Source organism: Leptonychotes weddellii, chromosome 1 (genome assembly GCF_054177405.1).
Source record: "Leptonychotes weddellii isolate Sample4059 chromosome 1, ASM5417740v2, whole genome shotgun sequence".
In the NCBI taxonomy this organism is placed as follows: Eukaryota; Metazoa; Chordata; class Mammalia; order Carnivora; family Phocidae; genus Leptonychotes; species Leptonychotes weddellii.
Window position 1 is genome coordinate 3,084,446 of NC_138369.1, and position 23,348 is coordinate 3,107,793.

General features: G+C 64.3%; 1 protein-coding gene across 1 annotated transcript in view; it reads left to right on the plus strand.

The window, feature by feature from the left end:
* Positions 1–20,664, plus strand: part of KDM4B (lysine demethylase 4B) — a 132,122-nt gene extending 111,458 nt beyond the window's left edge. Inside the window, 12 exon segments of the mRNA XM_081803684.1 lie at positions 4,452–4,903; positions 5,151–5,271; positions 7,251–7,429; positions 9,641–9,863; positions 11,518–11,594; positions 11,836–11,891; positions 12,119–12,227; positions 16,069–16,280; positions 16,282–16,525; positions 16,840–16,959; positions 17,473–17,565; positions 18,662–20,664. Coding sequence (XP_081659810.1) covers positions 4,452–4,903; positions 5,151–5,271; positions 7,251–7,429; positions 9,641–9,863; positions 11,518–11,594; positions 11,836–11,891; positions 12,119–12,227; positions 16,069–16,280; positions 16,282–16,525; positions 16,840–16,959; positions 17,473–17,565; positions 18,662–18,838 — 2,063 coding nt within the window. The 3' untranslated portion in view covers positions 18,839–20,664.
* Positions 20,665–23,348: the final 2,684 nt, after the last annotated feature.

The following is a 23,348-nucleotide window of genomic DNA, read 5'->3' on the forward strand; positions in this document are numbered from 1 at the left end:
CTCGGGATTCCCAGCGAGAGCTGGCCTGTGGAGGCTCCTTTCCCAGTGAGCCTCCGGCTCTTCTCCCGTTTTCCTTGTCTGAGGTGGAAGCGGGGGGGCTTCGTGTCCCCTGAGAGTAGCCCTCGCAAGCTGCAGACCGAACTCAGGCCGCCCAGAAGGGGCCGTGCACAGCAGACGCCTTCTTCCCAGCATCTGCAGCCCTGCCCTGTCCTCTTCCCCAGTCTCACCCTGGGACCCCATCAGCTTCTTGGGGCACATGGATCCCAGGAAGGGCGGGGCGGTGTCTGCTCAGGGCCAGCACACTCCCCCATTCCAGACACGCCGTCCCTGCTCCATGCCAGAGCTGGAGGAAGGGGGATCGGGGCTGCGTGGCCTCCTTAGAGAGGAAGCGGTCCCTCTGGGCTGCCAGATGTGGCGGCCACAGCCCCGTGCCACGGGCAGAAGCGCCCCGTGAGCCATCCTCAAGCCGTCGAATAAACAAGTGCTCACAGTCAGGGGCGATGGCAAATTCACGTCCGGGGAACGAGTGGAAGATTTTAAAGTGCTTTCTAGGCTTCCTTTAACACCCACTTAATGTCCCTAAAAGCTCTAAGTGCTGAGGATCATGTTGTGCGCGAGCAGTAGGCATTTTGTTTTGGGTTTGCACAGCGACAACAGTGAACGCCCTCACTTCCGCACAGCATGCTGGGGGAGGTGGTGGGCAGGCGTGGAGGCGCCTGGGGCTCTGCATGGGACGGGGCGGGGACTGACCGTCCCCAGGAGGAAGCCTCCTCAGGGCTGTGAGGGGCCAGGGCTGGTTGCTGGGGTCCCCCACCCCACTCTCGCGGCCAGGCTGTCCGGGAAGAGCCCTTGCCCTGGGGCACCTGGACCAGCAGCCTCCTCCCACACCCACCCCTGACCTCGGGGGTCCGGAGCCGAAGGGAGAAAGGCAGCCCGTGTCCGCCCTGGTTTGCTGGGTCAGCAGGGGCTCCCTCCTCCTGGAGGGTCACAGCCATCTCACGGGAGCTCATCCCCCCGCTCCCCCGTGGCTCGGTACGGCCGCGGTCCCTTCTCAAAGTGGGGGCAGCGCCGGGACCCAGGAGCGCTGATTCTACCACTGTGCCGTCTGTCGTCCCTCCCAGGTCGAGTGTGCGGCAAGGGACCCCACCCTGAGGTCCAGACTGGTTCTAGACCCTGGGCCGTCACCTCTCAGGCCCTCAAGGAGCTTGGCCTAGCCCCGGGGCTCAGGGGCAGTGCACAGTGATGGAGCCGCGGGGGTCAGGAGTGGCCTGACCGTGTGTGATGGGTGTTCAGGCGGCTACACCCAGCAGGGGGTGGAGGCCGGGCCTTAGTGTACGAGGGGCTGTGCGTTATGCTTGGACGTGTGTCCGGTCACACGGGACACACGTCCCCAGCACAGTCCAGCCAGGCCTCAGCCACAGGCGTGCCCTGCCTCAGGCTCTGCAGGGGAAGAGTGTGGCATTGGTGGGAGTGGCCTGGACTCTGGGGACCAGGACCAGCTCTCCCAGGCGGGGGTGGGGGGAGGTCCCTAAAGCGGGCAGCAACTTGGGGCACCACCCTGCTGGTTCCCCAGGCCTCCTTCCATGAGCAGCATCCCCGTAGACACTGAGCTCAGGGGCCTGGACCTGCCAGGCGCTCTGGTGCGCTCCTGTTGGTGAACTTTGGGGCCGTAGAGGTGTGCTCCCCAACCAGGCAGGCCTTTCACATCTAAGGCTGGGGTGGGGGTGGGGGCTTGGCTGTGACTTACCCCGCCCCTCAGAAAAAGTGCTGGAGGAGCCTCAGCTTGAGTGTGGGGGGTGGTCCCTGCCATTCTCGGGGGGAGGGAGAGGCTCACCTGCTGGGGAGACCCCTGGCTGGGACCCTCAGCTCTGTCCGTGTGACTGTCGCCTGCGCCATTTCAAAGTTTCCTCAGGCCCAGGCAGGGGTGGGGCTTGACAGGGTCCCAAGGGTGAGACCCCTACACTGGGCCTGTGGTGGTTCCCGCGGTGAGGACAGAGCCCCGAGCACCCAGGTGTCCTTCCCTGCTGCTGACTTGTCCCCTAAAACGGCCCTCTGGGTGTGTCCTCCCATGGTTTCCCAGAGTCTAGGATGTGGGAAGAGGCCGGGCATGTTGCTTTTTGACAGCAGAGCCTCTTGCTCCAGAGTAAACAGTAAGTAGGTCCCCCTGTCCTCAGGCAGGGGAGAGCTTAGCTTGATTTCCATTCGAGAGGTCGGCCCTGTCAGGGCGGAAGGAGTATTGGGTTTCCTTAGAGAACAAAGCTGTTTATTGGAAAGTGCCTTTTACACAAATAGGACAGCTTCTTTGCCCTTTCTGTAAATTAGTAGAACCACCGATCCGCCTTGCCACTCGCCTGTGGGGCCTGATGTCCTGGGGCCCTGCGCCATCCCTGCCCCCATCTCACCCTCCAGCCCCGACTCTCCCCTCCACGTCACCCCCTCCACGTCTCCCCTTAGCCACCATGTCTCCACCCCCCATGTGACGGCTCCCCCACATCTCTCCCTGCTCTGTCTCTCCCCCAGCCCCCCCACGCCTCTCCCTCCGACGTCTCTTCCCGACCTCCACATCCCCCGCCACACACACACACGTGCACACACCTCTCCCACCTCCACAGGCTACCTTCCATTGCCGGGGCCATCCAAGCCCAGCATTTATAGGGGAGAAATGGTTTCATCTCAGCCAGATTACTGTTTCTAAGGTGCAGGCAGGAGGGGGGCCTAGGGAGCAGTCAGGGCCCCTCTAAGCGGAGTGGCTCGGGCCCCTGCGATGTTCAGGACCTGGGGCGTGAGCCAGGCTGGGGCGGGCACCCCCTCCTACTTAGGACCGGTGGAGCCTCTTGAGAAACACGGGATGTGTGGTGGCCGAAGACAGGAGGACAGGACAGCCTGGGCTGGGCTGCAGCACTGCAGATGGGGAGCAGTGGGGAGAGGCGGGGAGGGCCAGGGGCCTGGCCCGGAGCCTCGGCAGGCTGACCAACTCATCCCGGGTTCACCAGGAAGCCCTCGGCCCTGGGCAGACCAGATGGTCACCGCCATCACTCCTCTGTGATTTCTTGCCCCTGGGAAGCTGGGACGTAGACGAGGGTCTGAGCTAGCATGCCCATTCTCCAGTGCGGCAGACCGGGCCCGAGGGTTCCAGGGCTCACTGTGCTGTGGGCTGTGCGCCCCAGCAGACCACCAGGCTGGTTGTCCCTGAGGGCAGGGGTCCCTGAGGTTGTGCATGCCTTGCCCTGAGCACAGCGGGCCTCACGAAGGCCACCACCTCTGGAGTTCCCTGGGGTTGCTGTGACCGTGACCACAGACTCCCACTTACGCTCTGACTCTGGGAGTCTGCAGCCTCACGTGGGTCTCCCAGCTGTGGGCAGGGCTGGCCCCGACCAGAAGCTCCAGGGGAGACTGTGTTCCCGCCTTTTCCAGTTTCTGGGCGCAGCGCATCCTTGGCTCGCGGCCCTTCCTCCATTGTCAAAGCCAGCAGTGCCACAGTGCACCTCCCTCTGACCGCAGCTGGGAAAGATCCCTGGCTTCTAAGGACCCCTGTTAGCACACTGCGCCCATCGGGTCATCTGTCGTGCCGTCTGCAGTTCTCTGCTGCCGTGTCAGGCTCCGCGTTCACAGGTCTGGAGCTAGGACCTGGGCATCTCCGGGGACTGAGGTTCTGCCAAACATACCCCTGTTCACTTCTTTTTTTTTATTAAAGATTTTATTTATTTATTTGACACAGAGAGACACAGCGAGAGAGGGAACACAAGCAGGGGGAGTGGGAGAGGGAGAAGCAGGCTTCCCGCGGAGCAGGGAGCCTGATGCGGGGCTCGATCCCAGGACCCTGGGATCATGACCTGAGCCGAAGGCAGACGCTTAACGACTGAGCCACCCAGGCGCCCCCCCGATTCACTTTTATCTGATGTCCCGGCCCCCAGTTAAGTTGCCACTGCAGACATGCCTCGCCTCCCCCCCTCCCTGCCCTGTCACCTGTCAGGAGTCCCCCAGCATCGGCCCTCCGCAGTGGTCCTCCAGGCCTGTCTGACTCTTGTGTTCTGCTCGAGTGACCACTTCTCATGGTTTGCTGGTTGAGGTTTCACTTTTTAAAAACGGTACAGGCTGCACACTTGAACCGTGGTAACTTACAGAACCTGGATACCATCTTCCGTCCGCCCCACTCCCCAGGAAGGACACTTGGAGCGGCCCCCGCCCCCCAGTCAGGAGCCTAGAACCACAAAGCAGCTCCTCCCAGCTGCTTTCTCACTACTAATTCCAGAAGGCCCTTGGAGCACCTGGCAGAACCAGGAGGACAGGGACCAGGGGCAACCCCAAGGCTCGGGCATGACTGGTTTCGGGCCGCCAGTAGTTTGAACTTGCTGGAAGCATGTGTTTTGCGGAGGGAAGGTCACTTCCTGCCTTGGCGCAGGGGCTTGCGCTGGCCTCAGCTCTGACCTGTCTTTCCTCTTTGCCCACAGAAGACGGGAGGGGCAAGCTGCGGCCGGCCAAGGCCAAGAGCGACAGGAAGAAGAAGGGCTATGGTCCTCCGCATCCCCACCACCCCCTCTTGCCCCAGCTGCCGCTGCCCCCACCCACCCAGTTCCCTGCCGAGGAGGTGCCCAGACTGCCGCCCCCGCTGGAGCCCCCGGCACTGGCCCCGGGCCCCGCGCCAGCTGAAGAGAACCCCCCACCGCCACCTCTCAACGTCGTGCCCCCCGAGGCACCCGGCGAGGAGCCGGAGGTGAAGCCGCGCCCCATCATCCCCATGCTGTACGTGGTGCCACGGCCCGGCACGGGGTGTGACAAGGGCCGCGTGTCCTGCCAGCAGGCCTTTGAGCACTTTGCCCAGAGGGGCCCCACCTGGAAGGAACAGGCGGCCCCCATGGAGCTGACGGGTCCCGAGGAGGAGAGCGGAGCCAGCGAGGTACAGGTGAGGGAGCTGCGGGCGGAGGGCCCTGGGGCCTGGGGGTCCCGCTGCCCCGTGCTCCCAGCCCTGCTCGTCTGAAACAGCCCCCGCGGCTCATCACAGAAAAAACCCAGTAGCTCCCGGCCATCCCCTTCCAGGGGCCCTCGCACCCACGACCGGGGACACAGGCCATCCGCTCTGCCCCGAGGGGCCAGGCTCTGCTGTGCCTCCGAACCATGCCCTCCGCACACACTCCCCGTTCCGCTTTCAGGCGCCACCCACGTTCTCCAAACTGAAGATGGAGATCAAGAAGAGCCGGCGTCACCCCCTGGGCAAGCCGCCCACCCGCTCCCCGCTGACCGTGGTCAAGCAGGAGGCCTCGAGTGACGAGGGTGAGGCCCCCAGACCCCCTCCCCCATGCGGAGAGTCAGCCCCAGCGGCCCCTGCTCAGCCGGCAGTGCTCCCCTCAGCCAGGCCCCAGCAGCCCCGTAGAGCCACCCCAAGGCGTGGCCCCCACCCTCATTCACTCCACTTCCCACCTTGGGGTGCTTGCTTTGCCAAAGCTGGTCCCAGGGCCTAAAACATACACCATGGCCTGTGAGGGGCAGGCTGCAGGTCACGGGGGCTCAAACCACAGCCCAAGGCCACGGGTGCCATTGACCTTTGTGTGCCTCAGTTTCCCTATCTGGAAAACGGGGGCTGCCAGTCCTGTGAGGCGTTCTCCTGGGAAGGTGCACGGAGCCAGTGCCTGGAAGGCGTGCCATGTGGCGCCGAGGCTGGGTTATCGCCCGGGGGGCTGTTCGTCCCTGTGGTACCTACCACACAGCGGCTCTTGTGCTCTGCGAGAACCTCTTCTGTCCCTGCCGGAAGCCCCCGCCCCCAGGCCTGGGCTGGCTGCCCCCACGCCCCGCTCCCGTGGCCCCGGTGCGTCCGCATCCCTAGCTGCCCCCAGGCAGGCGAGGACTGTGCCTTCTCCTCTCGCGGGCTCAGGATCTGCTGGGATGCCTGGTGCAGAGTAGGCTTCCGGAACATTTACAGAGCGGGCCAGCGAGCGAGTGAGCCGAAGGGCATGCCCATGCCCCGTGTGCCGGCCGCACCCCCGCGTCGGGGCTTGAGAAGGGACTCAGAGCTAGAGGCTCGCAGGGCTGGGCGGGCCCGAGGACTACCCCGCGGACGTGTCCTGGCTCTGCGACCCCGGTGCCCGTATGCGGGAGCAGCGCTGCAGCTGCTACCCGGGCCTCGTGACCTGACCTGTGGCCGGGCCGCCCGCTTGGCAGGGCTCCTCCTGGTGGCCCTTGGTGGCCGCGGGGAGGGTGGAACAAACGCGATGTGGAGCTGGGGCCGGGATGCTGCTGAGAGCCGGCAGCGCGGGCTCTTGCAGAAATGCTGCTAAGCCAGCATCGGTCTTTCGCGTAAGATGCCTGTGGAGTTTGCAAAGCATCTGGATATCTCCTTTCGTTCTGAATTAGATTTGAGGGCTAGGGCGAGGAGGGGTTCTGGGGGTGCCTGGGATCGCAAGGCCAGAGCCCCCAAGAGCAGGGGGAGCTCAGTGGAGGGCCAGACACAGCCGGAGCCCTGCAGGCAGCTAAAGGCTGTTGCATCATTTCCAGAAGGGGCCTCCAAGGCCTCCCCCACCCCCACTCCGCGGGCCCCTTGGGTGAAGCCACAGCTCTTTGCTGTGAGACCACCGGGAGCCCAGAGCCCAGCATGTGTCCTGGGATCTTTGGTGACAGAAGGCAGGCCCGCAGCTCTTGTCACCTGCAGGGGGCCTGGGCCTGCGTGGGGCCTCCTCAGGCAGAGCAGTCTTGGCCCTTGAGTCAGGCCCAGCCCTGGGGGTCTGCGCTGACCTCCTCCTCCCTCTGGGGAGTCCCAGGTCCCAAGCCCAGGACTCCAGGCTCCTGTCTGCTTTCTCTTCCCACCATGCCTTGCTGGCCCAGCGGCTGTGAGGGTTGCGGCCTCAGGAATGAGAACCCCGCTTCTTGGGGTAGCCTCCTGCGGGGCACTGAAGCTCAGCCCCATGTCCTCAGGAAACACAGCAGTGGGACTTCGGGGGGCTGGGGTGTGGCTGGCCGGTACGTGAGGCCAGCAGAGGCCAGCCGCAGCAGGTGACAGGCGAGGTGGGGGCACGTCTGTTTGTGGCCTCTGTCTTGGTCGTGACACTAAGTCCCCGAGTGTGTTGGAGTGACACCGCCCCTCCACTCCCAGCCGTCTTCCTCCCTGGGCTCTGTTGAGCTCGGGGACCTGTCACCACGGATGCTCGCAGCAGTAACGGGCCCACCGGGGTGGGGTGGGTGGGAAGGAAGGTTCCTCTGGGCCTCCAGCCATGCCTAGGTTTCTCTCTGTCCCCTCCCGCCCTCCTGTTTTCCTCTAGAAGCCTTCCCTTTCTCCGGGGAGGAGGACATGAGTGACCCCGAGGCCTTGAGGTCTTTGCTCTCCCTGCAGTGGAAGAACAAGGCTGCCAGTTTCCAGGCCGAGAGGAAGTTCAACGCGGCGGCCGCCCTGACCGAGCCCTACTGCGCCATCTGCACCCTCTTCTACCCTTACAGCCAGGTGAGCGCCGGGCCGGCCGCGGGGGGCGGGGGGGAGGCAGCATCGGTCTGCGCGGGGGCACCTGTCCACCCCGCCTGACGGAGCCCCGGGGAGGGGGGTGGAGACCAAGAAGCCGTTTGCTGGAGGAGCCACCGTGGGGTCAGTGCCGAGCTTGGCCTGACAGGAGCCCTGGGGGGGGCACCGGATAGCCGCAGGGCAACGGGTGCAGGGGAAGCCCTGGGCATTTGGGGGCACATGAAGCCGAAGGCTCCCTTGGAAGGGCTGTAGGGAGAAGCAGAGAGAGCCTGGTATCTGAGTTTTACCAGAGAGGGACTTATCCTGGACCTGAGAGCCAAGGGGCGGACTGGGTCCAGGGCAAGCGCCCTGCCTCACCCAGCGGGACGGACCCCGTGAGGAGCCCCCAAGTGGCCTCTGCCGAGCCAGGCACTTGTTCCGAGCTGGGTCCCGCTCTGTCGCCTGTTTCCCAAGTTGGGGACCTGGCCTCTCCCCGGCCTCTGTCTCATGCTGTCAGCCGCCACCAGGTCCTGCCCACTTAACCTTGTCGCCCCTCCCCCTCATGCTGTCACCCTGACCTGCCTTCTAGCTCTTTCTTCCTCACCTGCCCTGGCAGGAGCCCTTCCTGTCGGTGCCTGACTGAGGCCCGGGCACATGTTCAGGAGGCCACGCCGGTCATGTGCTCCCTGGCTGGAAACTCCACCAGGCTCACCACGGGCCCCGGACTCGCAGTTTGCCCCCGAAGCCTTCCTCTGCCATATCATCTGCCCCCCACCACGCACACAGTGACAGTGTGCTCCGTGCTGACCCCCAGGGTCCCAACCACCCACCTACCCGGCCCCCTGCCCTACCAGACAGATTTTTGTTCATTCTTTGAGTCTGCTGAGCTGCCTTCTCTTCCATGAAGCCTTCCTGGACCTGCTGTCCCCGGGCACCCCGCCCGCCCCCCAGGCTCTCCCCCCCACCTCTGCTCTTGTCCTGCTGTCTGTGTTTATCAGCCCCTGGACTGTGAGTCCCTGGAGGACAGGGCTCAATCTCCAGGCTCCTAGCCTAGTGCCCACTTAGCTGAGCTGCCCTGAGGACTGTGCCCTGAGCCGAGGGCAGCATGCTCGTGTTAAGGGCACTGCTGCTTCGCACTGCCTGGAGCGCTGTCTCCATGCAGATGTTTGCAGACAAACAGGACAGAACACATGGCTTCTCCAGGCGTGGCCCTCTTTAGTGCTGCTGGGAGTCAGGGTGCTGGGACTGCCGGCCTGAGATGCGAATCTCCTTGAGTCCAGTGGCAAAGTTTCATTGTGCCCACAGCTCCGGTGGGCTTCTGCTGTCAGAGCCCTCGGAGTCAGGGACCAGGCCTCGCTTGTCCCGTGAGGGTGGTCAACGTCGCGCCTGGACATTCTGCCTGTTTGGGAACCAGCCGGTCCCTTAACCCGAGGTGGCGGGCAGGGTGCCTCCGCCAGAGCTCTTCCCTCCCGGGTCAGGGGAGTGCAGAGTCCTCCTACCACTCCTCTGTGGGTGTCCTGAGACAGGCCTGGAGGGTGTGGGACCTGGGTGCCATGGGCAGGACGATTTCATCATGATCTGTTCACGTGATGGGATCTGGGGGACTCAGCAAGGACTGGGGTACGGCCTTTATGGGACATATGTCAGAGGTAGGGAAAACTGTGTAGGTTCACAGATAAAACAGTGTCAGGTCATGGTCAGGATCACAAGAACACACAGACCAGGGGTGAAGGGCTGGGGGCCCCTGGTCTTGTGGGCGGGCTGGGCTCTAGAGCACGCATGAGCAGACATCTGGATGTTCCTGGCAGTGGGAACGGCAGTGGGAATGGCACAGGCAAAGGCCCCGGGGCGGGATGGTGCCTGGCTCCTGGGGTGTTGGAGGCCGAGCGAGGAGGCTGGTGTGGTTGGAGCAGAGCGATCGAGGGGCATGAGGGCAGCAGGACAGTGTCTCTGCCAATGTGACCCTAAGTGGGAGGGTTTTCAGTGGGGACGGGACAGGGTCTGGCTGTGTTTGAGGAGGATCTCTTGAGGGCTCTTGGGTCGGGGTTGAGGGCTGGGAGGGTGGGATGGGGCAACTGCAGGGGAGAGTGAGGAGCAGGCCAAGGGGGTATTTGGGGCGGTAGAGGGCAGAGTCAAGGACAGCCATGGTGCCTGGCCTGCTTTGGCCATGTCAGGTGTCCCAGACTCCCCACTGAAGGCAGCCCCCTCCTCCTGCAGTCCCTACAGACCGAGAAGGAGGCTCCCCAGGCCTCCCTCGGGGAGGGTCCCTCGGCTGCTCCTCCTTCCAAAAGTGGCCAGAAGACACGGCCGCTGATCCCCGAGATGTGCTTCACCTCCAGTGGTGAGAACACGGAGCCCCTCCCCGCCAATTCCTACATTGGGGATGACGGCACCAGCCTGCTGATTGCCTGTGCCAAGTGCTGTCTGCAGGTGCACGCCAGTGAGTACTGGGTCCGCGCTGGCGGCCGGGGGGCGGGCAGCTGTGGGCTCCGTGGCCCCCCCCTGGGTGGCCCCCTGCTTCACCCTCCCTGGGTGGCCACCCTTGGGTCTGCGGAGCCAGCAAGCCCCTTCCCTCTGCGCTGCTGTTCGGGGGCTGTCACAGGACCTGGTGTCACGGGGTGGCCTTCCCCCTGGCCGATTCTGACGGTGCCACTGAGGCCTGTCCTCCCCTCTGGGCAGCAGCAGGAAGAAACGAGGTGCCCGTCACCTCATTTGAATGCGCTGTGACACTTTTAAACTGCACGCTTTGGAGCAGGAGTCAGAGGGTAAAGCTGAGATTCTAGAGTGGTCCAGGGGATCCGATCTCTCTCTGCCACAGGCGACCACCCTCTCCCAAAGCCTGAGGGCCCGACTGAGCCTGAGACAAGAAAATGGATGTCTGCCCCTCTCTCAGGCATGAGGGGCAGCAGATGCGAGCTTGAGCCTCCAGGACGGGAAGGAGGCTTTCTGGAGCTGTTCAGCCCCATGGGCTGCCTAGCAGAGGGAGGCAGCCGTAGGTCTCTATCCAGCCCCTGCAGAGGCCTGCCCAGAGCTCATCTTGTCCCCTGGCTAGGAGCCCGTTTGCTCTGCCTTGCTGGGCCCAGGTGTGAGGCGTGCTCCTGGGCGGGCAGGCCCCCGGGGGACGGCGGTGCAGGCCCAGGCTGAGCCCACCCTCTGGAGGGGACTGAGTCGGGCTGCACAGGCGGGAACAAGCCCGGGGGGCGGGGGGTGGGGGTGGGGCAGAGGCTCAGCATCGTCCTTGACACCGGGCACTAGAGAGAGGTGGAGCCCACTCTTCCTCCAGGAGTCAGGCCCCCACTAGGCCTGGAGCTTGGCTAAGTGCCCCCCAGGGCTCAGAGCAGGGGCCCGGGCTCTGGCTCTCGCGCGCTTTGCTGTGCCTCAGGGCCTCTGTGGGGACACAGCAGAAGACCACCTCTCTGCCGCCCTGCTGTCTCCCTGTGTTCCCCCTGGGGCCCATTGGCGCTGGCCACTGCCCACTCCAGGCAGCAGAGCCCGTTGGCCAGGTGACAGTACCCCAGCCAGCCGAGGGTGCTGCTGGATGATAACTCCAGGGCACGGGCTCTTGACCCTCTGCTCCCCTCCTCCACGCCCTCTCCCCATTTCTAAACCAGGACCAAGGTCCTAAGCAAACCTTCATCACCCAGAGCCTCCAATTTCTGGTTTCCCAAGTAGTGATTCTGCCTGAACACAGGGCCCAGCCGGCTCAGCTCTGCCGTCTGAACTGCAGCATCCACGAGGCCCGCGTCGAGTCGTGCACAACTGCGGGGTTGCTTTCCTGGCTTGCCAGCCTCCCTGGCCTGCAGAGCCTGGGCAGGGCCTCCTTGACTAGACGAGACTAGAATGGAGACAGCAAGGGCTGCCCGGGCTGAGCAGCCCCAGCAGGGGGCCCTGCTCTCCTTCCCCCTACTTGCGTTCCAAACGAGCCGTTTCCAGACCGTTCCCGCTGCGCGCAGTGGCCTGGATTCAGGGAGAGAGAATGGGGAGAGCAATTGCCCTAAATGCTGCCGCCGAATTCCAGGAGGCCCCATCGGCTCTGCATGCGGCCTGGCAACAGATGCCGCCTCGTCTCAGCTGCCCCCTCCCCTGTCTTGCAGGTTGCTACGGCATCCGCCCCGAGCTGGTCAATGAGGGCTGGACGTGTTCCCGGTGCACGGCCCACGCCTGGACTGCGGTAACTCACCCCTGCAGCTGGGTGGTGCTCCGAAAGCCTTTGAGGCCTGGGGAGGAGCTGGGCCTGGGACCCGGGTTCTTCAACCTCGGCAGCGAGGGGGTGGAGCCCGATGCACCCCCCCCCCCACCCCCGGCCAGTCCCTTCCATGGCCGCTAGTTTGAAATGTAAGCGCTGCGGGCAGAGGCCGGAGCAGGTCCCAGGGCAGAAACCCGCTCACCTTGTGGTTGTCTGGTTCCCGCAGGAGTGCTGCCTCTGCAACCTCCGGGGAGGAGCCCTGCAGATGACAACCGACCGGAGGTGGGTGGCGGGGGCTCCTCCTGGGTGTGTGGCCTCGAGCCTTGAGGCATGTGGGGGGACCAGGAGGAGCCGCTGGTCCAGAACATCCCTAAGGTCCTGTAAGCCCCAACCGGCTGGCGGCACTGGCGGGGGCGGGGGGGGAACAGCAGCTACGAGATGACCCCAGGGCCCAGGGTGGGGTGCACCTGTGAGTCCTGACCCCAGCCTGCCCCCCGCCCCCCCACCAGGTGGATCCATGTGATCTGTGCCATCGCCGTCCCCGAAGTGCGCTTCCTGAACGTGATGGAGCGCCACCCCGTGGACATCAGCGCCATCCCCGAGCAGCGGTGGAAGCTGGTAGGTGCCCCGGCATCGTGCCCCCGGGGGGGTGCAGGGTGGCTGCCCGGTCGCCAGATGCCTCTGATTTGAGTTTGGCCCCTGGCTTCCGGGGTCTCTGTGCAGAGGCAGAGTGCAGCGTGCAGCTCGTGCGTTCCCGCGTGGGGGAGGCTGCCCTCGCTCTGCCCCGGGCTTGTCTGATTACCGTGAGCCCCGCACTCTGACAAGCCTCCCGGCGCCCCGGCAGCCCCTCATGCAGCCGGCAGAGCGTGCGCTTGCTCGTGGTGCGTGACTGAGCGTTACACGCCCCGAACCGCGCCCCCCTGCCCCCGCAGCCACCCTCCTGCTCTCTGCGTCCTGGAGTTTGACTCTGAGTGGGGTCACGCGGGACGTGTCCTTCTGGGCCCGTCCCTCTCGCTGTGCGTAACATCGTCCGGGCCCGGCTGTGTGGTTGCCAATGGCAGGATTTGCTTCTTTCTGTGGCCGCGTAGTAGTCCACTGTGTGGACACGCCACATCTCTCTCCGTTCCTCCGCTGGTGGACACGTGGCTGTTCCTGTGTCTTGGCCGCTGTAGACAATACTGCCGTGAACACGGGATGGCACATGCCTCCCTGAGGTGCTGTTTTCATTTCCTTGGGTCAGCACCCTAGGGTGGAATTCCTGGATCGCATGGTGGTTCTATATTTTTTAACTTTTTTTTTTTAAGTAATCTCTATACCCCACTCAGGGCTCGAATGCACAACCCTGAGACCAAGAGTTGCATGTTCTACCAACTGAGCCAGCCAGGCGCCCCTGGTGGTGGTTTCTCTGACTTTCTGAGGCACCTCCGTCCTGTTCGCAGAGTGGCTGCTCCAGCTTGCATTCCCACCAACAGTGCATAAGGGTTCCCCTTTCTCTGCATCCTCGCCAACATTTGCTGGTTTTGGTGTGGTTGATTTTAGCCATTCTGACAGGCGTGAGGCGGTATCTCATGGTTCTGGCTTGTATTTCCCTGATGATGAGGGACGGTGAGCATCTTTCCGTGTGCCTCTTGGCCACCTATCTATATGTCTTCTTAGAAAAATATCTGCTTAGGTCCTTTGCTAATTTTTAAATTGGCTGCTTAGGTCCTTTGCTAATTTTTAAATTGCTGCTGCTGAGTTGTAGGAATTCCGTAGCTGGCCCCTCTGGATGCACACGGCACTTCCCTCTGCAAGGCCTCGGGTGGAGTGTGGCCTCGAGGGGCTCCCGCCTCCTCCTCTCACCAATGATGGTCACCCTGGGGGAGCCTTGGGGACAGCAGGCCGAGTGGGCAGAGTGTGACTGTGAGCAAGCCGCCGGCCGGCCACGTGACTTTGGACAGCTCCCTTGGCCTCCGTGTACCTCGGCCTTCCCGTCTGTATGGTGGGCCGCTCATGGCCTCCTGCGTGGCCAATGGTAACTGGGCCCGGCCGTCTGGCGCCGGCTGGGCCATCTGAGCACCAGCTCCTGCTCTCAGGCCCCTCCTTGCCGTGACCTCATCATTGCTTTGCCGTGGAAACGCATGGGGGACTCTGCCAGGCTCTCTCGTGGCACCTGACAGCATCTGGCTGCTTTTCCCAGCTTGTTGGTTTCCCGGCTGCCAGGGCATTCCAGGGGTGCCGTTCCTCCAGGCTATGGGCGGGCCGGAGGCAGAGAGGGCTTCGGCCAGTGGGCCTTTCGGGGAGTCCTGTGGGGACGCGGTGCTCAGAGCCCACAGGTGTGGGGCCCCCTGGCAGGGCTGAGTGGCCAGCTGGAGGAGCCCATGTGGGAGGGGCGGGGGGCCTCGGCCAGGGGGTGTGGGGCGGCCGGCACCAGCCCTGCCCGGTGCGGACAGGTGATTAGGAAGAGGCCGGTGGCCTGCAGGTGACTCCTCCAGGAACGCGGGCGTAAAAGGCTTCATTATTCAGGTGGAGTGATGGCGCGGTGCGCGGTGCCTGTGATAGATCCTCCCTCCCAGGCGCTTTATGGATCATCTGACATTTCCAGCTTGCAGCCTCTTCATTACCAGCACTTGTAACGATGAATTAAAAATCCTTCTACACGAGGCTCACTTGTACTGCCTAATGGAGCCTCGCAAGGAAGCCAGCAGTTAACTCGTGCTTGCCCAGCCGCCCGCCCACCTTCCAGAGCCACATGCTGGCCACAGGCTCAGGGATGGTCACTCCTGGTCATCCGTCCATCTGTCCCCATGACTACCTGGCCTCTGGCCCTGGGCGCTGCAGGCGTCCTGGCTAGCGGGGGTGGCCCCGTCCATGCCGTGGCCGAGCCCAGATTGCGCCCATGCTCCCCCCTGTCACCAGGCTGGGATGATCCCCGGAAGAACTTCAAGGTCTGGTGGGGACTCCCGAGTGGGAAAGATCAGTTTGGGGGGGGCAGTAGAGGCACGGCTGGCTGGGGACAGGCGCTTGGAATCAGTTCTGCCCTCTTGTTGGCCCTGCTTCGAGGTGGAGGGGCTCACCTCAGTCAGTACGAGGGGGGAGGGCAGGCATTTCCCAAAGCAGGTTGGTGGGTGGGCGTGAGGGGCAGGCTGAGGACATGGGACCTGGTGTGTGTATGTGTGGTGGGGGGTGGGTGTCTGCAGGTGGGAGCAGCCTCCCCGGCCAGCGTCACCCCCACCCGTGGCCCCTGGCTCCCCCAGACCGCTGCTCTCCACTAATGTCTGCCGCCCCCCTGCACACCCTTCTGCAGCCTCCAAGGGAGACCCAGATGCCCAGCACCAGGGGCTCCTGACAGATGGCACGGCGGGGGCCTGGCCCGCATTCTGACTGATGGGGAAGCTCAGAATGAGGGGTCGCCACCCACGGGCTGAAATGTTTTGTGCTGTCAGGCGTAGCCGTCGGGTTCCCCTGGGTCTCCACCGTGGGGTCGGCCCGGCTCTAGCCCGGCTGTGGCCGGTGCAGCGGGACTGCTCGGCGCCCCACTGGCTTGGTGGCGGGACCTCCGCTCCCTGCGCTGGGGCTGCTCCCTGCCTCCCTGTGCCTTCCCGTCGGCGCGCACTGGAGGGTTAATGCCGCGGATCCGCGCCTGTCCCCGCAGGCTGGCGGGGATTAGGTATTGACAGTTTAATAATGAGATCTCATTGCCATCGATCGGCGTTGGGTGCCGTTCCTGCGGCGCCCTTGGCTGCGCTGCGTATCTGGCTTTTGAACATGGTTTACAGAGCGATAAAGGCCCGCTTAGTAAATGCTCAGAGTGACGGCACGTGGGGGGGTAGGGCTGTCCCACAGCCTGGACCAGGGTGGGGGGGCGGTGGGGAGCAGCTTCGTGGAGGAGGCAACCCCCCACGGTGTCTTATATTCAAAATGAAGGTAGAATTCCCAATTTTAGTAGCTTTTAGTACATTCCCAGAGTTGGGCAACCATCACCATGATCTAGTTCCAGAACATTCCATCTCCCCAAAAAGGAGCCCCCCCCATCAGCTGTCACATCCCCTCCCCTTCCAGACCCTGGTACCTACGAGCCCCCTTCCTGTCCGTGGACGTGTCACCCATGTGGACTCACACCCCGTGTGGCCTTCTCTGTCTGGTTCCCTCCCTGAGCGTCGTGGGCTCGGGGTCTGTCCCCGGGGCAGCGCATGTGGGCGCCTCGCTCCTGCTCGCAGCTCGGGGACGTTCCCGTGGCTGGCTCTTCAGTGACTGTCCTAGGCCGCCCTGCAGAGAGGGTGTGTGGAGAAGAATCCGGAAGTGCTCCTGGGGGAAGCCGCTGGCTGGGTTTGGGGGACTCCGGCCACACGGAGCTCTGCGGGCTTTGCCCCCGGTGCCTCCCCCCACGCCAGCCGCGGGGGCCACTGCCTTGCAGCCCCAGGTCTCGAGGGCCTTTCCGGGGAGACCTCCCAGCCCGGCTTCGTCTGTGTCCCCCCAGAAGTGCGTGTACTGCCGGAAACGGATGAAGAAGGTGTCGGGAGCCTGCATCCAGTGCTCCTGTGAGCACTGCTCCACGTCGTTCCACGTGACTTGCGCCCACGCCGCCGGGGTCCTCATGGAGCCGGACGACTGGCCTTACGTTGTGTCTATCACCTGCTTCAAGCACAAGTCCGGGGGCCACAGCGTGAGTGCCCCGCCCACTCGGCCCGCCCCCGCCCGCCCCCGCCCGCCCCGCCGCCGCCGCCGCCGCCGGCCGCGCGCTCACGCGGCCCTGTGCCCGCCGCCCGCAGGTCCAGTTCCTGAGGGCCGTGGCCTTGGGCCAGATGGTCATCACCAAGAACCGCAACGGCCTCTACTACCGGGGCCGGATCATCGGCACCAGCACGCAGACCTTCTACGAAGTGAACTTCGACGACGGGTCCTACAGCGACAACCTGTACCCGGAGAGCATTACCGTGAGCGGCGCGGGGCGGGCGCGGGGCGGGCGCGGGGCGGGCGCGGGGCGGGCGCGGGGCGGGCGGCTGCCGAGGCCCCCTGCAGGGGAGGCGCCGCGCGGTTCTGCGGACACAGAGCAGAGAGCAGCCGGTTCTAGACGATTCTGCAGCCAGCGCCCCCCGCCCCGTGCCCACGCGCTCGCCTGAGAGTGCAGGCCCGGCATGCTCCCGGCCTCCTCGCCGCCAGCACCCAGCACGGAGCACGGCTGAGCGGGCCGGCCGAGGCGTGGGGAGGCGCCGGGGCTCTCACCTCCCGCCGCCTTCTTCCCCTGCAGAGTCGGGACTGTGTCCGGCTCGGACCCCCGCCCGAGGGGGAGTTTGTGGAGCTGCGGTGGGCGGACGGCAGCCTGTACAAGGCCAGGTTCATTTCCTCTGTGACGAGCCACGTGTACCAGGTGAGCGGGCGCCTGCCCTGGGGGCGGACGGGCCGTGGGGCCCTGGGCAGCTCCCGTCTGCCCCACGTAAACGGTCAGGGCTTGTCACGCCTTTCAGCTGGAAGGGGCCTCAGTTGTCCGCTGTTTTTCTCATAGACCTGTCTTCCCACTTGCGTGTGTGGGAAGCAACATACGTGACGTAAAATTTACTGTGCTGAGCACTTTTAAGTGTACGGTTCAGTGCCCTGATATTTTATTCAATCTGGATGGTTGTGAGTTTCTTCCCATGAGTGTGGAAGAGAAATCACTTAGTAGCCTGAAGTCTTGGAGGGAAATCGCCCACATTCCAGCCGCCAAAGTCGGCGGCTGCTCATCCTCAGCTGTTCTGCTTTCTCTCGTGTTCGCCGGCACCCATATTTCTCTATATCGCACCCCTACGCCCCTTTTCCTCTCGCTGCCCTTCCTTGAGTGGGGACGCCCCACAGCGGTGCCCCTTGGCGGGAGGCCACCCCTGAGAACTGCATCCGTTTGCAGGTGGAGTTTGAGGACGGGTCTCAGCTGATGGTGAAGCGTGGGGACATCTTCACCCTGGATGAGGAGCTCCCCAAGAGGGTCCGGTCGCGGCTGGTAAGTGGTGTGGCCGAGCCAGGTGGGGGCGCTGCCACCAGAAGCCCTTTGTGGTCCTCAGGGAAGCGGCCCGTCCGAAAGGCCTCGGCCTCCCCTTCGTCCTGCTCCCCGGGAGGGAACCTGGTCAGTGGCGGGAAGGACGGGTTGCAGGGCTGGTGACAGCCCCGCCAGGAGGAGGCAGACCCGCAGGAGCCCGGCCCCCGGCCACTGTGCTCCACGGCGGCCGCCTGAACACACAATCCGATCTCCGACGCTGGCGGCGCCAACAGAAACGCTTTGGCAAAGCTCGTCCCTTTTCAAAGGGAGCAGTGAGTCCCAGGGTTGAGGGACGGTGACTGGCCTTTTTGCCCGGGCCTTCTGCGGTTGTCTTTCTTTCGTGTTTAATCCAAAGGCAAGGTTTTGAAGTGCAGGCAGCTGTGGCGGTCGCTGAACGAGCTCAAAGTGAGAGCAGGGCGGGTCGCCCCGCTGACCTCAGCCGGAGGCTCCCGCGGGGAAGGACGGGGCTTGCCAGACGCAGCCAGGCTGGGCTGCTCCTCCTAGCCGCCATCGGGCCGGACAGACGAGGCTCGGGCCGCCCCCGTCCCCGGGCCCTGCCTGCTGGGAGGCTCACACGCAGGACTGGGGGTTCACGCAGAGGCAGGAGCGCTGAGCAGCCACCCCTGGCGACCGGTGTCACTCTCAGAAGGTCACTGGATGAGGGACCGTGGCGCAGGGCCTTTGGGCCCAGCGGGGTGGGCGTGTGCCCGAGCGGAGCCCCCCGGTCAGTCTGTCGGGGCTGCTTACAGTACAGGCAGCGTTGCTCGCGGTGCTGGAGGCTGCACCTCTGAGGTCAAGGTGTGGGCAGAGTGGATGGCGGGGGACCGCGGCTTCCGGTTCACGGACGCCTCCTTCTGGGGTCCCCTCGTGGCTGGAGGGAGAGGGAGAGCTCCGTGGGGTCCTTGTGCCTCAAGGGCACTGACCCCATTCCCGGGGGCCCCCACCTCTGATACCGGCACCTTGGGGGTCGGGCTTGGACAAACGGATCCGAGGGGCCGCAGCCCGTGGGGCCGCAGCCGCCCGCTGCCGCGCTAACCTGTGTGCTGTCTGGTCTGTGCAGTCGCTCAGCACGGGGGCACCTCAGGAGAACACCTTCTCGGGGGAGGAGGTGAAGGCCGCCAAGCGCCCGCGGGTGGGCACCCCGCGCGCCCCCGAGGACTCAGGGCGGAACCCGGACTACCTAGCGTTCATGGAGAGCCTCCTGCAGGCGCGGTGCCGGCCCGGGGGCCCCTTCTAGGACAGCCGGCCGCCCGGCGACCCCTCGGCCCAGCAAGGCAGGCGGCGGCGGGCCCTGGCGTTTGCTTGCTGTGAATCCCGTCCTCGCCTGCCCCGGCCCCGAGAGGCTACCTCCACGCGCGGCCGCCCCGCTCTGCGGCGACAGGAGCGAGCAGGATGCCGGCCCGCGGCCCGGACTCAGGGAGCAGGGCCACGCGGGCTCCGGGGGGGCCGGCCGGGGACTCGCGCCACCCCCACGACTCAGATTCGTAAACCGTGTCAGCTCTTCTTCTCGAAAAGGTGCTACTGCCTGCCTCCTGAGCAGCCCTTGAGATTGTGACTTCTGTACTCACATCACCTTTGTGAGGCTCTTTCTATAAATACCTATTGTTTAAAAAAAACACACGCGAGAAAAAGAGGAAAACAGAGACCAGGAAAAAAAAAATCCCCACAGTTGTTTTCTAGATTTGTGGCTTTAACAATGAAACAAAACAAAAATGTTCTTTTTCTCAGAACCGAGATACGCCGAGGGAGATGAAAGCATCTCGTTTTTTGTTTGTTTGTCGTTTCAAAACCTCGCTGGTCTCGGCGAGCGGCAGGGAGGTGCCTGGGAGGCCGGGCAGGGTCAGGGACGTGTGTTGAGGCCTGTCCCTCCTCCCCCCAGACTTGGCGAAGGCCTGGGCGGCTGGTACCGTCTCCTTGGCCAGCGCCAGCCCCGTGGCTCTGCGCCGACGGGAGGAGGCCGGCCGCGCCCTTTGGGGGTCCAGGAGCCCCCCTCTGGTCCGCGCATGCCTTCACAAAATAAACACTCTCTCTTCTGGTTTGCTCCATCTTTTGCTTCTTCCCCCCGTGAGAACCACTGCACGGCTGCGGCCTCCAGTGCTTGCAAAAGGGCTTGGTGCCCACGGAGTGTCCCCAGCACCGCCCGGGCCTCCCGTGGCCCTCCCAGCGGGTGCGTGGCTGGCTGCCTGTGGCCGTCTGGGGAGGGGCGACGCGGGGCCACGCAGGCCTCCCGGGTGGCCCGAGTCCGGCCGTTTCCCTGTGTGGGCGAGGCCTGTGTCCCCGGGCTCTGGCCACCCAGGTGCCCCACGTGCGCAGGACGCCCGCCTTGGACCCCTGTGTCCCGTTTGGAAAGCGTGGATTTGTGTGTCTGGGGGACAGCAAGAGAGAACCAGACCCGCCTCCTGAGAGCAGGGGGTCGGATTTATGAGAGCGTGCCTACGAGGGGCTTGAGACCCCCGCCCCCCGCTGTCCTGCCCTGGGCCCGACAGCATAATTTTGCTTGTGTAAAAAAAAAATTAAAAATTAAAAAAAAGAGCGTTCTGATGGCTATCACGCCAGAAAGAACTATTATAAGGAGAACGGAAAGAATGTAAATGAGCCGAGAACCTTTCATTTGCTTGATGGGGGGCGGGGGGCAGGTGCCCTGGAGCGGGGCGGGGGCGGGAGGCCCAGAGGGGAGCCAGCGGGGATGTGGGGGTTCCCCTCTGCATGCAGCAGCTCCGCCCGATGCGGCACTGTGTTCATATGTAGTTTGAAAATGCTATTTATATTGTAAAGAGAACAAAAAGCGGGCTGGCCCTCTGGGTCAGGGGGGTGGGGGCCAGACCCGGGGGGGTCTTTCTGGGTCGAGGGTGACTGACGTGCAGACAGGCCGCGGCTCAACAGAGGGGAAAAGCCCATCTCCCCACAAAGGTATATCCGTGTCTATGTACAAAAACGAGAAACAAAACCCACCCACCCTGATTTTTCTCCCACCCGAGATTAAGGATGCGCTGTATTTTTGCCTAATTTCCCCTGCCTCTAGGTTCATAATGAATTAAAGGCTCGTGAGCACTGCGAATTACAGCTCGCTGTCGTGGCGGTGTCTTCATTTCTGGGTGGGCGCCGGGAGGCGGGAGGGCGGTCTCCCCGCAGGGGGGTGGGGGGCAGGCTGCCTGCTTCCGGACAGAGCCGAGGGGAGGCCTCCCCAGGGCGCGGCAGGGTGGGAATGCGGCCTGGCCCCTCGGCTCCTGCTCCCGGCCTCCTGATGGAGGCAGTTCTTCCCCAGCCCACGGCTGTCGCGGCTTGTGTCCCCGCAGACCCCTCCCCGGAGGCTGAGTCGGGCTCCGCTCACAGGCAGGCTGGGGGCAGCGGTGGCTGGGGGCAGCAGGTCCCCTCTGAAAGACAACTCTCTTTGACCCCTTGCTTGTCTGGGGCCAGTGGCAACCCTCCCCCTGCCCTCCTGACCACCCGGTTCCAGTGCGTCTGAGCCAAGGAGCATGCCAGACCACGGGGTCTCCCAGGCCTGGGATGAGACGGGGCCCCCTCCCCTCATGAGTGTGCCACTCATCCCGCAAGTCCTGGGCGTGTGGCACCAGTGAGGCCCGTCTGATCCCTGCCCTCGTGGAGCCAACAGGACTGGGAGAGGCAGCCAGTAAGTATGGCTCATCAGGTGAGGTAGGAAGAGCGGAACGGGGAGAAAGGTGGTGTGTTCACACAGGGAGTCTTGAAGGAGATGATGGAGTGTCAGCAGGCATGGTCCGTGCAAAGGCCCTGGGGCAGGACCAGGCCTGGCGTGTTGGAGGAAGAGCCAGGAGGCCTGTGTGGCTGGAGCAGAGTGGGGGAGGGAGAGAGAGGAGGGGAGGACAGGGAGGGGATGGGGACGTGTCGTGCAGGGCCTTAGGGACCCCAGGGAGGACTTGGGCTTTTCCCTTGAGGGAGGAGGGAGCCCTGAAGGGCTGTGGGCCAGGAAGGGCAGACCTGATTGGGGTGCTCATGGGCACCCTCTGGTGGCCGCTGTGGGGAGGCCGGCGGGGGGGGGTGGTGGGCCGTGAAGGCGGGACTGCGCTGAGCACCTGGGAAGGTGGTTTTGCCACAAACTGGGATGGGGCAGCCAGGGGCGGGGGAGACCAGCTTAGACCCGAGTGAAGACCCTGCATGAAGACCCACGACTGAATGCACCAGTCTGGGCACCGGGGAGGGTGGTCCAGGGGCCCCTTAGGAGATACCAGCGGGCGGGTGATGTATTTACTGGACATTCGAGGCGGGGACCTGGGACTGGGCGCTGAGGAGCTGGTGCAGGACAGTGGGGGCGAGCAGCCAGTGATCTGGGGACCCCAGACGGGGGGTGCCCATCTCTGGGCCTCGGTTTCCCTCCCCAGCGTGGGTGTCCTTGCAAGGTGGTTGTACCCTAAGCAGCAATTTCCTTTGATAAAATCTTCCGGCCACCACAACCCTCATTCCACTTCTCACGTCCTCCTCTTCAGGGAGCCCCTGCCTCCAGCATCCTCTCAATAGCTCCAGGACTCAGTTTCCCCATCTGTTACAGGGAACTCCGTGGCCCTGACTGGACAGGTCAGCATCGTCCCCGGGGGAGGCTCCCAGGGGCCTGGCAGGCACGCTCTGTTCTCAGCCCCGGGGAGGGGGCCGCTGAGCCAGGTGGCCTGGCGTGGCCACAGAGGGCCCACTGCCACCCCCACTCCGATGTGCAGCCGCGCAGAGCCCATGGGGGCCCCGGGGGCCCCGGGTGTCGGGGCCTGTGCCGGGCCCTGGAAAGAAGCCCGAGGACCGGGGAAAGAGCTGCTGCTTCTCAGAGTTTGGGGTCCAGGAAGGCGGGGGAACCACAAAACAGCTATGATACATGCCCTCACGGACCGGAACAGGCCGAGACGCAGGGTACACTGTCAGGATGTCCGGGAGACCCTGCTGGGAGCTGATGTCTAAAGGATTTGACCCCTCGAGGGACGGCCCATCAGAGAGACTCCGGACAGGTGCACAGCGTGGTGAGTGCACTGTCCTGGGACCAGGCTCGGCACCCAAATCTGGCCTTCCACCTGTTGGGTAAATGAAGTTTTCCTGGCGCACAGCCAAGCACTTAGCTGTCCTCTGGGGCGGCTTTTGCCCTACAGGAGCAGAGCGGAGCCGCGGCAGCAGAGACCCGCCCGCCTGCAAAGACAGCAGAAGTCAGCATCTGGTCCCTTACTGAAACGTGCTCATCCCAGACCTAGAGCGCACGGGAGGCTGCAGTCGCCACGCCCCCTCCGTGGCTACTACGAGATCGCTCCCCCATGGGGGCAGCCCGCCCAGCCCAGACCCGTCCCGTCTCTCAAAGGCCCCCAATGAGGCCACCTGTGTCCTAGCCCCCCACTCCCTCCAGGAGCATGGTGGAGAGAGAGACTTGGACCAAAGACCCCTCCGCCCATCCGTCATCCACCTGCTGGGGGGCTGTGGCCTCTAAGCCTCTGCACCCCACCGTGGCCCATGCCCAAGCTCTGCAGGCTGCCCCCCACCCCCTAAGTCACCACCTTTGGCAGAGAAGGACGGGCCCCCATTGGCCTATGCGGTCTGTGACCCCTGCTGTCACAGTCCGTGGCTTTTATGATGGTGCTGGAACCTCTGCGTGGCCACTCTCCCTCCCCCAACCTCGTTGCCAGCCCTCCCCCACGCCCCCCAGGCCGCCTGCCACCCTGGTGAGGCCCTCGGGGACAGAGAGTCACAGCCTCCAGGGAGAGCAGCCTCCCAGAGACCCCAAGGCCCCAGAGGCCGGGCGC